This window comes from Pelodiscus sinensis, chromosome 7 (genome assembly GCF_049634645.1).
Source record: "Pelodiscus sinensis isolate JC-2024 chromosome 7, ASM4963464v1, whole genome shotgun sequence".
Classification (NCBI taxonomy): Eukaryota; Metazoa; Chordata; order Testudines; family Trionychidae; genus Pelodiscus; species Pelodiscus sinensis.
Window position 1 is genome coordinate 22,148,601 of NC_134717.1, and position 14,555 is coordinate 22,163,155.

A 14,555-nucleotide genomic window follows, 5' to 3' on the forward strand; every position below is an offset into this window, starting at 1 on the left:
GCAAGAGCTTCAGATAGCCTCAAGTAGCAGCACCAGGAAGTAACTGCTCTCCCGATGCCCTGCATGAAGTGGTTCCAGATGGCCTTAAATGCGAGTTAGCATCCAGTCAGCGTGGACGCTCTATTTTGAAATAGCTAAGTGCTATTTCGATGAGCTTTTGGTATGTAGATATGCTATTTTGAAATAAGCTATTTCAGAATATTTTTTCTGGAATAGCTTATTCCAAAATAAATGTGCAGTGTGGACGTAGCCTCAGGGTATATCTACATTTGGAGCAGGGAAGGTAAATTCCAGCTGAAGGAGACATTCCAACACTAGCTGTGACCCAGCTGCTATGGTAAAAAAAAAAGAGTGTAGCCATGATGGTTAGACTGACAGCATGTGACACTCAGGGTGTCTAGACAATTGCCCTACTGAAACTACATTCTATTTTTAGTTATGGTGGTGCCTACACTCTATCCCCAGTGTCAATTGTACACACACCCGAAGAAGACCGTAAGAATAGCAATGATCCCTATATAATAGAAAGTAAAGTTGTTGATAAATGGTGGGGGGGGGTTAGATTTTGTATTGTTTTTGTGGAGTCTCTTTTTATTTTGTTGTGATCAGAGGAATGAATTCCTGTGATCACAGGAACAATGTGTTTGACTTCTGATTAGCTGCAAATGGTCATGTGTTCAGAGATAATGCTGTTCAGTCTTTGCATAGAAAACGCAGGGCTGTGGAAAAAGCTGTTCTTGTCACAAGCTTGTTTAAGTGTTTGAGAACTTCCTTGTTCTTTGTCTGAAATGGCTGCTAACTTCAGGGTAATGTGGTTTTATGTGGAGGAGAAAGATGAGTTTTGTGCAAAATTACTTTTAATGTTGTATCAGTTTTTGGTGTTAAGGTCAATATGTGCCTAAGTTAGTTTAAGTTACTGAGGTTACTGTAATTCTAGTCTGTCACGTTCTGTTGCTGCACATGTGACATTGTTACTGTACCTTATTTAATAATATAAGTATATGTTTACTGAATATTTGTCTTTACATTGTACCAGACATGCTGTGAATATTATATTTAGAATATTTTTCATTACTTAAACTTCTATAATTTAGTTGAATTTAATGCAGTATTTTGAAAACCCTCTTAGGATGACATAAGTTTAGTAAACAAATTGCTTTGGCTTGCTTTTAGGAACTGATCTTGGCAACTGTACTTATATAAATTAAAAATTACTAACATAACTAAAGGTTGCAAGATCAGACCCTTGTACTTTGCTTTGTAAAGTTTATAGTTCTGTTGTTCTTTAATCCTTTACTATCTCTAACAATGCTATTGGTTCATTCAGCCTGGTGTCTTTAACTCTTGAGACTACAGATTTATATTGCATGTATGTGACCCTCTTAAACATTTTTTTAGGGCAGCAGCTTGAAAAACAGAAGTGGGCTGTGACCATGAAAGTTCATGATACTATTTATAATTTTTGTTAGTTTCTAAGGTGTTAGAGGACCTTGTTGTTTAAGGGTTTTTGTTTTTTTTTAAGTTATAAACTAACACGGATGCTCCTCTGAAAGTTCTATGGGTTAAACAATCTTTGGCAACTTGTTGAACTGCTATTGGAGGGCAGAAGGCAGAACAAATGTTCTTCATGTGATAACCTCTTTTAAGAATTTACTGAATCGGCTTTAAGTAAGGACTCATGTTATGCCTTGTGGCAGTGCGGTGTTATTTGGAATGTACCGTGAGTAATCAGCTCGGAACAGTTTTGGAAAATATTGGGAGACAACAGTTGAATAATGAAGATATGATGATACAATTATATAGGCAGGGACTAGAATTATAAAATAGTATACAATGGATCTAAAATAATCAAATTATAGTTCTTATAATTAAACCTAATGATCCTTTCCTTATCAGTTTGATAGGATGGTTTGTTAATGTTTCCTTTGATATTTTTAAGTAAGTAAACTATGTATAAAAAACAAAAGAGAAATAATATTTGTGTTTGTTTTAGAGCATTATTAGGGTAATGTAATGATATTTGTGCTGATTGAATATATAATGACAGTTTTCCAACTGTCATTAATTTTAACTGCTTAATTTTCAGTGCATCTGTTCTACTTGAAAACAGGAGATTCCCAATAGCCACTTTGGGATTTGATGAGTCTTTTTCATCAAATCATTGCATATGTTACTTTTTGGTTACTTTTTGGCCAGGTGAAGCCAGCAGCAGCCTAGGTTGGATTCAGTATCTAAGGGGGTCCTCTCCATCCATCCAACACAGAATCCCCTCGAGCCCCCTGTCAGTAATATCAGAAATTCACACATACTCTGGGCACCCCCGAGAGGCTGTACTTCCCCTATTCTCAAGCATGGAGTCTGAGTGGAGAAAATAAACTTTTAATAAGAGGGAGAAAGTAACTTGGCATTAATTTGGGAAATCACCACAAATGGGGTTCATAAACTTAAACCATGAGTAAAAATCCTACTCCAAGTAAATTGAGCAGTGTCCTTTTCCTCTCAGGTTCTTAAGTCCAGTAATCTAAATGTCTCCTTCACGTGCCCAACCCTTCTCTGCACCTCACTCATAGTTGCTACCTTTGGTCAGTACAGACTCAGAGTTTAGAAGTAAAGCTACTGAGTTCACCCACTACTTCTGTTGGGGGGAGGTAAATATGCATCTCACTCAGCTGGTTGCTCGCCATCTGCCTGCTCATTGCTGTCTGTCACCACCTTGTTCATGGTGAATTTGACTCTGGGCAAAAACTCAGACCTACCATGAATGATTTTAGCTCTTATGATTTCACTCTTGGCCCAAACACAGACCAGCTACAGGAAATTTCAGCATTCACTGGAGTACATTTAAAATAATAAAGAAGACACCTTATGAAGCCTATTTTAGCTTTTCTCTTGAGATATCAGAGAGAAGCAGGTTGAACCAGTTTTATAGCTAATGCCTTGAGGATATGTAATTTGGTGACTGGAAGTCCTGCTATCCCTTCTTAACCTTACAGAACTCTGACAATGGAGACCTTCCCATCAGAAATTCTTTACACTGACACTGTCTCCCTCTTTTGAAATATGTTCAACACAGTCTATCTTCTCTGTATTCCCATAGTAATTGCAAAGCATTAGTGATCGTATTTCACAATTACTGAATTTAGTATGAATAGAATTTATGACCCCACAACAACCCAATTGATTACAATGAGCAAAACACCATTGCATCAGTTGAATATCTAGCAAATCTAAAGAACCAGGAGCAAACTGTATATACATGCACACTTCCAGAGTCTTATTTTTTAAACTAAGTTTCCCTCCTTTAAGATAGGTTAAACAACATCTTTCTTGTCTCTATTTCCACACTAATTACAGACATTACAATTAGTATTAATACAATTTGTGACTCAAAACCAGCCAAGTTAATTATAATGAGAAAATCACTGCTCCATCAGCTGAATATTTAACAAAACTAAGCAAAGCAGGAGTAAACTGCATTTACATAGACACACCCAGGATCTCTCCCCGCTCCTAGCTTTCTGTAAGGCAAGCATTCCTTCAGATCCTACCTACATATGTGTGTGCATGTGCATGTGTGTGTCTAGCTAACATACAAGTAGGAGAATGATATGAAATATGAGAACAAAGAACTAGTACCAGATAGGGAATTATGGACAAGGAGTGGAAGTACAAAGGGGAATGGTAAGAGATGTATAGAAACAGACACCCGAGTACATAAGGGAGAAAGAAGAGAAATAGAAAAGACTTTAGAAATTAAGAAATTGAGTCTCATTTAGGGTTATCTCAAATGGAAAAAGAAAAACATAAAGGAATCCTGCTACAACTTTAACTCCCAACCACAAAGCAACTTTGCAACTGTCCTCTATGATAACCACTTAGGGCACATCTACACTTCATGGAAGAATGCTGCTGCTGCAGTCGATATTTAGAATAATAGAATAATAGAATTATAGAATACTAGAACTGGAAAAAAAAGGGACCTCAAGAGATCATCAAGTTCAGTCCCCTGCTCTCATGGCAGGATCAAGCATGGTCTATATAATCCCTGACAGATATCTGTCTAACTTGCTCATAAATATCTCCAGTGATGGAGATTTCACAACTTCCCTTAGCAACTTATTCCAGTGTTTAATCACCCTGACAGTCCCTTGCTGCAGTTTAAGCCCATTGCTTCTTGTCCTATCATCAGAGGCCAAGGAGAATAATTTCCCCAGCTCCTCTCTGTGACACCTTTTTAGATACCTGAAAACCACTATCACATCCACTCTCAGTCTTCTCTTTTCCATACAAAACAAGCCCAATTCCTCCAGCCTTGCCTCATAGCTCATGCTTTCTAGAACTTTAATCATTTTTGTTGCTCTTCTCTGGACCTTCTCCAATTTCTCCACATCTTTCTTAAAATGTGGTGCCCAGAACTAGACTCAATACTCTAATTAGGCCTAATCAGTGCAGAGAAGAGGAGAAGAATGACTTCCGGTGTCTTACTCACAACAATCTTATGGGTTCAATTAGCAGGTGTAATATAGACCCACTAGGTCAAACTCAAATGTCACCCCCATTGGCACCAGTATGCCTATTTCCTTCGAGGAGTAAGGGAAACTGACAGGAGTGTTTGCTCCTATCAACCTCCCGCTTTGTGGACAAGGATTTAAGATACATTGAATCCAGGAACATAATTTACATAGCTGGAGTTATGTATCTTACTTTATCCTTCCCATGTAGTGTATACCAGACCTGATGGTATCCAGAGAAATAGCACATAACGTCACTGATAACAAATGGGCATTTGTTTTATTATGTTTTGCCAGCCAGTCTTTCTGGCTGTTTCATTTAGCCAGTTGTCATTGAATGTGCCGTTTCTGATATAAGTTTTATTTTCGAAAGTTACATGAAAAATATCACTCCTCTTCAGTTATAGAAAGTAAATGCTGTCTCCTGGAGGAAAATAGGAATCAGAAAGTTGAAGAGGGAAAAGTGGAGGAGGAAATCGCATCAGGTAAAATTTTTCAAAATTGAGCCTTCTTCTGAGCAATTTTTACATCATTTGGTGAAAACCTGCCTCATTTCGCAAAATTCTGAAGTAAGTCATGTGATATCACCAATGTGGAACAAGACTTTTCTACCAGGCATGAGCAAAATGTGGCCTGTGGAATGCATAAGAACATAAGAATTGCCATACTGGGTCAGACCAAAAGTCCATCTAGCCTGGTATTCTGTCTTCCAACAGTGGCCAATGCCAGATGCCCCAGAGTGAGTGAACAGAACAGAGAATCATCAAGCAGTTCCTCTCCTATCACCCATTCCCAGCCTCTAACAGAGGCTACGGACATCATTCCTATCCATCTTCATTAATTAACCTCCATGAATCTAGCCTGCCAGACCTTTTCATCTGGCCCTCGAGCTTCCATAAGGGAATCTGGCTGGAGGCTTGCCTTGCTCCACTAACCGTTCCATCTGGGGATTTGCCTTTCTCTGCCTGTTGCTTTAGCCAGGGAGAGCAGTTAGAGGCTTGCCCCACAGTGAGCCTGCTCTCAAGCAGAGACACCGAGCAGTGGGTCAGAACTAGTGGTGGCACATGGATGCCCAGTTTTCCATGGCTTCCCATTTGGCTGGAACCGTTGGGCATGCTCTTTGGCCCAGTGGCTTATTTGCCACTGGGAGAAGGTTGAGCCAAAGAGCATTTTCCAAGTGCTGCAGAACTCAACTGGGGTTCAGTTGGTGCATAAGAGCTGGCCAATAATGTACAACAGTATTCAATTTACAGAAACTACTCCAAAGACAAGTATTCTTTGACAAAAAAATCTGTTAAGTCAAATTTTCAAATAAACCTGCATATACATGGAAAATTAATTAAAGGGACTTTTTTATGTTCTAGACCCATCACCTAAGGTTTCTCTATTGTTCATGTGAAGACTAGTGGGCTTAACAGATATTGCCATTGTAGTTTGTGTACTTATTGGAAAATATGGACTGTCATATTTACTGCTTGGATTGTCTCTCCCACTTTCTTCCTTCTTTGGGTATGTCTAGACAGCAAAGTTATTTCGAAATAACAATAGTTATTTCAAAATAACTTTCCTAGCATCTACACAGCCATTTTGTTATTTTGAAATTAATTAGAAATAGCGGAGGGCTTATTTTGAAATTAGTAAACCTCATTCCATGAGAAATAGTGCCAATTTTGAAATTGCTATTTCAAAATAAGCACTGCATAGATGCTCATTTCGAAATAGGGGGCCTCCAGCCCTTCCCAGGGTGCCCTGCTGACTGCCCTGGCCACAATGCAACTTCAGACCTGATGCCTTGCTGGAACTGGTTCCAACCAGCCTTAAATGCAATTCAACATCCAGTCAGGGTGGACGTGCTATTTCAAAATAGAAAAACACTATTTCAAAATGCATTTTGTGTGTAGACGTGTTATTTTGAATTAGCTATTTTGAAATAGCTTATTTTGAAATAACGCTGTAGTGTAGACATACCCTTGATCAGTGCACAGCAGGTATAACGTTGACTACATACTGATGTGGCGAAGTATTATTTCAATATTCTGTTCTAAAAACACTTCCAATCATACAATGATATCTTTCACTGCCACAAGCATTCTCGCTGTCTTTGTCTGTCTCTGTCTCTGATTTATTTATTTAGGTGAGTGAAAAAACTTGAGAGCATTTGAAGATTGCACAGACTGGAAAACAACTTGTAATGCAGCTACACACCTGCTCTCTTTCAGAACACAGATTGCAGAAACAATAAAATAATAATAGTGCCCCTGGCTTCAAGTTCTGCAAATGTGTATGACACTATAGAACTTGTTACTGCTGCCGGAGCAGTGGTAGAACTTAGAAGCAGCTGATACAGTCTAAAGAGGAAATAACATTGTATCTGGGGAAAAGATGCCTTTGGGGCTTCTGCAATTTACCTTGTAAATGCCTGAATTGATCAATTTTGGTTTTGCCATCCCATTCAGATATTTCACTTTATAAAAGCTTGAAATCAAATAAATCTTGTGTGTTTTCTAAGGTGGCATTAGTGGTCTTTTACCAATCCCTAGTTAATATGTCTCCTGTACAATTTAAACTTTGATATTTTCTATTTTAAGGTGAAATTGAATGACTTGAAAATGGATTCATCGTCTCATGAGTTCCCAGTGACCATTTTAGAACAGACTGCCTCACAGTTAGGATGCAATCCAACAGATGAGAAACTTGCTTTGCACTTAGATGAAGAAGATGAGCTGAAACACCTCCGTGAATGTTTCCATATTCCAAAAGTGAAGGATCTACCTCCAAGTGAGAATCATAATTATCTTGGGGAGTTTTGCATCTCTGCATATTTTTTCCATAAATCTATGGAAATTATTGTTGCCTATTATAATTGAACAACTGCAGTTATATCTGAGCACAGTTCATCCTTGCTGTTGCTAAATAAATCCATCAATTTATTCCGTCATAGAATATGCTTTCATTCCTGTCCTGAATTAAATGTGAAAATACAGTACTTACTGTACGCTCATGCTGTCAGTCAATTCTTTGAACAATATAATGACTGACTAAAAATTATGGGGAAAATATTTTTTTTATCTAATGGATTGAAATTTCAATGTCTCTGAGAATTTACAGGTCAGAATGATTGCTTGTGCAGTACACCATAGTTTAATGTTATGGTTTGTGTTATGATTATTTTGTGGTAATGGAAGAGACGGCATATATGTTATGTTAGAGTACATAATATTTCATTGTTAGGTCTCAAGAGGAATTTAATACAGGATCCTAAGGGAAATATAGAACTCTCTCTTAGGGGAAAATATTTATATGGTCAAGTAATTCAGTATGAACCATTTATTTGAAAAATTGTTATTCTTTTTCTGTTCAGGAATTGTCTGCAAAAAGAGCAAGACTTTCTCAAATACAATGATTGGAAATGATTCACTAAATTTATGTGGCTAATTCCTTGGTCTGTAGTTTGCTTGTAAACAGCTTATTGTGAGCACGAGACCTAAATATCCTAGTGTGTTTCTATTCCCCTCTTTGGGTGAATTTCAGTGATAGAATCAGGTGTCTTGTGTGAAAACTCATAGTTAGATACTGAAAAGTTTTTTATCAACCTTTTTAAAATATTCAATCAATATTCCCTGTTTTATCAAATAACCCTGCTATCATATACATCAGTAGATATTCATAGGAAGAATAGGTGTGTTCCTAAGAACAAAGGGATGCTAATAGTACACATTCAAATACATAATTTAAGAATAAAATACTTTTTTGCATTATTTACTCACCTCATGAATGGAATCTGAATTATAGAAAGACATGTCTAACATTTGAATGTCAGGCTTAAGACCAGTGAAGCAGAAATGACTGAGTGACAAAATTATAGCTAAAGGGCAAACAAAATAACTGGAACAATTTTCATAATGTGTGCATCATCTTGACCAAAGTATGTATGGAAATGTTGATTCTTTTACTCATGACCTCATGACAGTAGCCACAAATAATTCCATGTAAGTCACTGAACTATTTTAGCAATAAGTTAATATTAAGGGTGAAATATGGCTCATATTTTCAAACATGGCTAAAAAAAAATCCCTACATCATTCTAACTTTCCCAAAGCAATTACAGTAGAACTATATATTACAAAATGAATTGCTCTTGCAGGAGACCTCCTGTTCAAATTACACAGTTTAGAAATGGTAATCTGGACATATCCAATTGCTTCATATTGATGGGTGATTAACAGGAATGCTATTAATTGTTTTTAGTTAAGTGTCAATTATACATAATACGCTCAATGATACACCAGAAAAAATATAATCCCTGCCTTAAACAGTTTATAATCTAAACAAGAAAAGACAGAATGTACTGGGAAGCTCAGAGAAGACAATTAGAAGATGTGGAGTTTGTGATTATTTATTATTATTTACTCAGTTCTTATGAGCTCCATAGATCTAGCATCTGGATGTAGGCACAAGAACAAGTGATGGTAGATTTGTAGCAAAACCTTTCAAATGGGAAATATTGTAAATGTTATCCATAGGGCACACATTGGAAGTTTATCTTTTTAAAATAGTGAGTGTTAAAAATGTGATTTCTAATGAGAAGATTAGTATAAAATATCTTGGCTAGTTTAAACTTGCACATTATATTCAGTTACAAGAGGTGGTGAGCAGGTTTGTTGTTTCACTAAGACTACTTGATGATACTAGCTTCATTAATAATTCACTTATTTAAAGGGGGAGGGATAACTCAGTGGCTTGAATATTGGCCTGCTAAGTCAAAGGTTGTGAGTTCAATTCTCAAGGGGCCAGTTAGGGATCTAGGGCAAATCTACCAGGGATGGTGCTTGGTTCTGCTGTGAAGGCAAGGGAGTGGACTCAATGGCCTCTCACGGTCCCTTCCAGTTCCATGACATACATATATCTCCATATGTTACATTTAACTCTCTTACCTGCCTCCAAGTCCAACCACTCTTATCCACAAAGAATCCTTCTATTAGTATTGACTGTCAATACCCATTCTTTCACCCCCTGAAGTTAATATCAATGCCATGTTTGGTAGATAGGTGCTGTCTGAAAGGTATATGTTGGTATTGAAATTCTACAAAAGAGAAATCAAAATAATCACCTTTGCAGTAAACCTATTACCATCTAAGTTTTGGTTTAGGAAACCAAATCTGTTTTAGATCTCCCATGTGTGAGTCTAAGCAAAAAGTGCACACTAGTTCAAATCAATATAATTCTAAAATCTTCAAGGACATCATTTTCCTTACATGGTAAATCTATGTAGTAAACTTGTTCCTTCCTGCTGTTGCAAGCCACCAGGAATCATTTAATAAATAATTCAAGAAAAATTCAAAGCTGAAACCTAGTAGATCAATAACTAGCCTCATTCTGCAAAGTTTGGCCATTATAAAAGAAAACACTCTGTTTACCTTCATTGTAACAATACGCAGAAATATTTGCCCACAAAACTGCTACCAAATAATCCACTACATGTTCCTCTGCAAGTGGAGGTACAGATGGCACATCCCAAAACACTGGGGCATATGGTGAAAAGGCTAGTCCCTGACCTCTGTTATGTAGAGATCTATGGTAGAAGACAGAAGGGATTCTGTGACTCTCTGGGCAAAGTAATGAAAGTGTCTTTGTTTTCCTATTCCTTTCTGCTCATCCAAAATCTGGAAACATGACTTGCTTCTGTGTCTATAATGTCATTAGATTCCCTAGCAAAGCTACACTCTGTGACCCCTCAGATGAGTCAGAAGGCATAGAGGGGTATGCAATCTAGTTCTCTCTGCTACATCTAGACTGCAGGCTTTTTGCTGGAAGAGATCTTCTGCTAAAACTTCTAGTGCAAGAGAGCGTCCAGACTGCCTGGATGCTCTCTTACAAGTAAGTAGTGATTGCTATGGACCGAATGGCCACCAGAGCACTTGTGCTTTTTCTTCTTCCCTCTGCTTACACAAAAAATCCCTCTTCCCCATCCACACATGCCTTTTTGTGCAAAAGCTCTTCCGCAAAAAGGCATTCTTCCTCGTAGAATGAGGATTACCAATTGTGAAAAACTCCTCTGATCTTTTGATTTACTTGCACAAAAATGTGCTTGAGGTGTCGATGATCTGCTAGTTTTTGCAAAAAAAAGTTGCTTTTCCACAAAACTCTGTAGTGTAGATGTAACCTCTGCAGGTGGGGACTGATCTTTCCTCTCCTGGAAGTCCATGGGAACTTTGTCACTGACTTCAGTGGAAACAGGTCTGAGCCTAATCGTTTTACTCTATGGGTGTGTCTAGACTACATTTTTTTTTTGTAAAAAAGTGGCCTTTTTAAAAAAAAAAACTTCCCCTGCGTCTAGACTGCTGCCACATTCTTTTGAAATTAAATCAAAAGAACGTGGCAGTTTTTTCAACTGTGGTAAACCTCATTTTACAAGGAAGAATGCCTTTTTTCAAAAGTGCTCTTTCGAAAAAAGTGATAGAGATGTAGCTGTGTTAGTCTGGTCTAGCTAAAACAAAAGACAGAATTATGTAGCATTTTAAAGACTAACAAGATGGTTTATTAGGCGATGGGCTTTCGTGGGCCAGACCCACTTCCTCAGGTCAATTTGTTGAAGAAAATTGGCATGATCATATATACCTAAATGATACAAGAAAAAAAAAGTGAACACATATAAAATTGACAAATCAAATTTTAGAACAGAGTTGGGGTGAGGGGGGAAGGTTAGAGTCTGTGAGGTAATGACATTAGGGGTGATAATTGGGGAAGCTATCCTTGTAATGGGTGAGATAATTAGCATCTTTGTTGAGATCCATACATAAAGTGTCAAATTTAAGCATGAATGACAATTTTGAAGCTTCCCTTTGAAGTCTGGAGTTAAAATCTCTCCGAAGCAATATACATGTTTTAAGGTCATTGAGAGAATGGTCAGTCTGGCTGGAATGGCAAGCAACAGCTTTCTGTCTGTGAGAGAGTATGATGTCTGTTTTATGTGCATTGATTCTTTGAAAAAGTGTCTGAGAAGTTTGTCCAATGTACATAGCATACGGACACTTTAGGCACATGATGGCATAAATTATATTTCTGGATGAACAGGAATATGTGTTCTTGATCTTGGCATGGTTAGGTCCAATAACGGTGTCAGCAGAGTAAATATGTGGACAAAGCTGGCACCGGGGTTTGTTGCAAGGGAAAGTTCCAGGGTTGGTATTAGTGTGGTATGTCCTGTAGTTGTAAGTAAGAATCATCCTGAGGTTTGGTGGTTGTCTATAGGAGACTATGGGTCTGTCTCCCAGAGCCTCTCGGAGAGTAGTATCCTGTTCCAGTTTATTGATAATGCATTGGACGGGTTTAAGTTGGGGGCTGTAGGTGATGACAAGTGGTGTTCTATTGTTGGTTTTCTTGGGTCTGTCTTGAAGTAGATGGTTTCTGGGTATTCATCTGTCTCTTTCAATTTGTTTTTTTTATTTCTATGGGTGGGTAATTAAGGCTTATAAATGCTTGGTAGAGATCCTGAAGTTTCTGGTCTTTGTCAGTGGGATTAGAGCAGATGCAGTTGTATCGAAGGGCTTGGCTATAGACGATGGATCGTATGGTGTGTCCTGGATGGGAGCTGGAGGCACATTGGTAACTGTAGGAGTCAGTGCATTTTCTGTAGAGAGTGGTGTCTAATTTACCATTGGTGATTTGTACTGTGGTGTCCAGGATGGATTTGTAGTGTAGAATGGTCCAGGCTGAGATTGATGGTGGGATGTAGGTTGTTAAAGTCCCTGTGGAATGCATCAAGTGTTTCTTGGCCATGGGTCCAGATCATAAAGATGTCATCGATGTAGCATAAGTACAGAAGGGGTAAAAAGGGACGGGATCTGAGAAAATGTTGTTCTAACTCAGCCATAAAGATGTTAGTGTACTGTGGGGATGTTAGTGGGTACCCATGGCTGTGCTGCTGATCTGGAGGTATAACTTGTCCCCAAATTGGAAATAATTGTGGGTGAGAACAAAGTTACATAGGTCTGCTACCAGACTGGCAGTGGTATCCTCTGGGATAGTGTTTCTAATTGCTTATAATCCGTCTTCTTATGGGACGTTGGCGTAGAGAGCTTCTACATCCATGGTAGCAAGGATGGCATTATCAGGGAGGTTATCGATGTTTTGTAGTTTTCTCAGGAAGTCAGTTTCGAAAGAGTTTTCACAGGTAGTAGTTTTGAAAGAGGCTTGTAGTCTAAACATGCGCTTCAGGTGTGTCTAGACTACAGGGATTTTTTTTTAAAAATGGCCTTTTTTCAAAAAATCTTTACCTGCGTCTAGACTACTGCCGCATTCTGTTGACAATAAATCGAAAAAATGCGGTGGCTTTTTCGACCGCGGTAAACCTTGTTTTATGAGGAATAACACCGTTTTTCGAAAGTGCTCTTTCAGAAAAGGTGCTATGTAATGCAAACTGTGCTTTTTCGAAAGAGCGCAGTCATCCTGCCAGGGTACTCTCTTTTGAAAAAGCGACTTGCTTTTTTGAAAGTACTGGTTGTAGTCTAGATGCTCTTTTTTGAAAGAGGCGTGTAGTCTAGACATACCCTAACAGAACTCTACACAGTTATTTGTGGTCCAAACTTTGAAATGGAGTTTGTACACAGGGGTTTCTGGTGGATGCACAGTGGGAGGATTCTTCTGAATCCCTGCTTTTGTCTCTGCTCTCATTTTGGGCTGATTACCTTGCTTTTATTGTTTGTTTCCCTCCTCCATGATGTATAGCAAAGAGGTGTATGGGTTTGGACTCCTCTCTCTCTCTTTGTCTCTGTCAGAATATCTCTAGGTTAACTGTCATCTTAATATCTCAGCAGCTTTGAGTCCAAGAAAGTATCTCTTTCTATACACACACCAGTCAGAAGAGTTTTATGTTCCAGTTCCTCTGCTTTAACACACTTTCAGTATTATGGTTCCCCCTCTCCACCCATCTCCTTTCACCAAGACTGCACTGTTCTATCTGTCATTGTTCTCACACATCCTGAGTCTTCTTTTTTACAAAACTGTCATGAAATGCAGCTCCTGTCCTGAAGAACAGCAGGGGTAAAAATATTTATATTGTATAGATATACTATAATGACTGATCTTTCATGACATTTATCTTCACGCATGAGCGGATCCTAGATAACTTGCTCCTGAAGATAAATGTCATTACAGATAATAGCCATCAAGTATTCTTTATATATTTACATAAAACATTAGAATAAGGTTTTAACATAGTCTTGAAAAAAGGGAGATCAGAACATTCATGAGAGATAGGTGTAATGTGCACTCTAAAAAGTGTCAAATATCATAATGATAGTTTAACTCTCTTATCCAAATGTGAATTGTAATAACTGTTTACACTCTATAAATTAAGTGAAAACCTGCCAACTGTCTGATTCCAAGTCATATTGTTCTGGGAGTTTGGCAAGCATGCAGATGGGGTTTTAAAAGAACAAGTGGAGTGAGATGACAGTGGAAAAGTTAGCTAAATATTCAGATTTTAAGCACTTATTTTGCATAGTCCCCATTGTGCTGCTGAGTGAAGATGCCCTCAGCTGAAACTGCTGAACTATAATTTCCCCCAAAAAATGTTGAAAGGTAGTGGCAAATGTCCTAATATCTTTTTGACCATCTACTCTTCATTCTACAATATAATATCCCATATTAGCCAGTAGCTCCTCCTGGTTAATGATTAAATTATAAATTTACCCTTCATTTAGACTCATCATCATTGAAAAACCACTTGTTCTTGGTCTTGGATCAAAGGTTACCTTGGTTCACTAGAAATATAGCTCTAAATTATATGTAGTGCACAGCTAGGCTTCCGTGTGCAAAAGAATATATGTTATTAAAGCTGACCTGTTGGAATCATTCTAACAGGTGTGAAAACCACTTACTATATCCTATCTAATTAATTTTAATATAAATCTTATTTATTTCTTTTATAGTGTACATTTTGTTTTATATTCAGACTTAGGTAAGAGCACATATTTGAACTGCAACAGTCTTTTTGTTACCCTAGCGCTCAAGTGCTTAGCAACCTTTCCTCAATATTTTGGA

General features: G+C 37.9%; 1 protein-coding gene across 11 annotated transcripts in view; it reads left to right on the top strand.

Moving 5' to 3' along the window:
* The first annotated feature begins 670 nt into the window (after nucleotides 1–670).
* KYNU (kynureninase) overlaps nucleotides 671–14,555 on the top strand; it is a 105,334-nt gene continuing 91,449 nt past the window's right edge. For 4 of the 11 annotated variants that reach the window (XR_012905146.1, XM_075933315.1, XM_025191034.2 and 1 more), the window contains exons 1-2: nucleotides 1,389–1,720; nucleotides 7,100–7,289. Coding sequence is in view for 10 of the 11 variants with exons in the window: in XM_075933315.1 (XP_075789430.1) it covers nucleotides 1,679–1,720; nucleotides 7,100–7,289 (232 nt within the window). In the remaining variant the exon portion in view is untranslated. Of the gene's footprint in view, nucleotides 807–1,387; nucleotides 1,721–4,912; nucleotides 5,081–7,099; nucleotides 7,290–14,555 lie in introns of those variants that run through there. The other 7 variants (XM_006135657.4, XM_075933314.1, XM_006135658.4 and 4 more) reach the window with 7 other exon arrangements.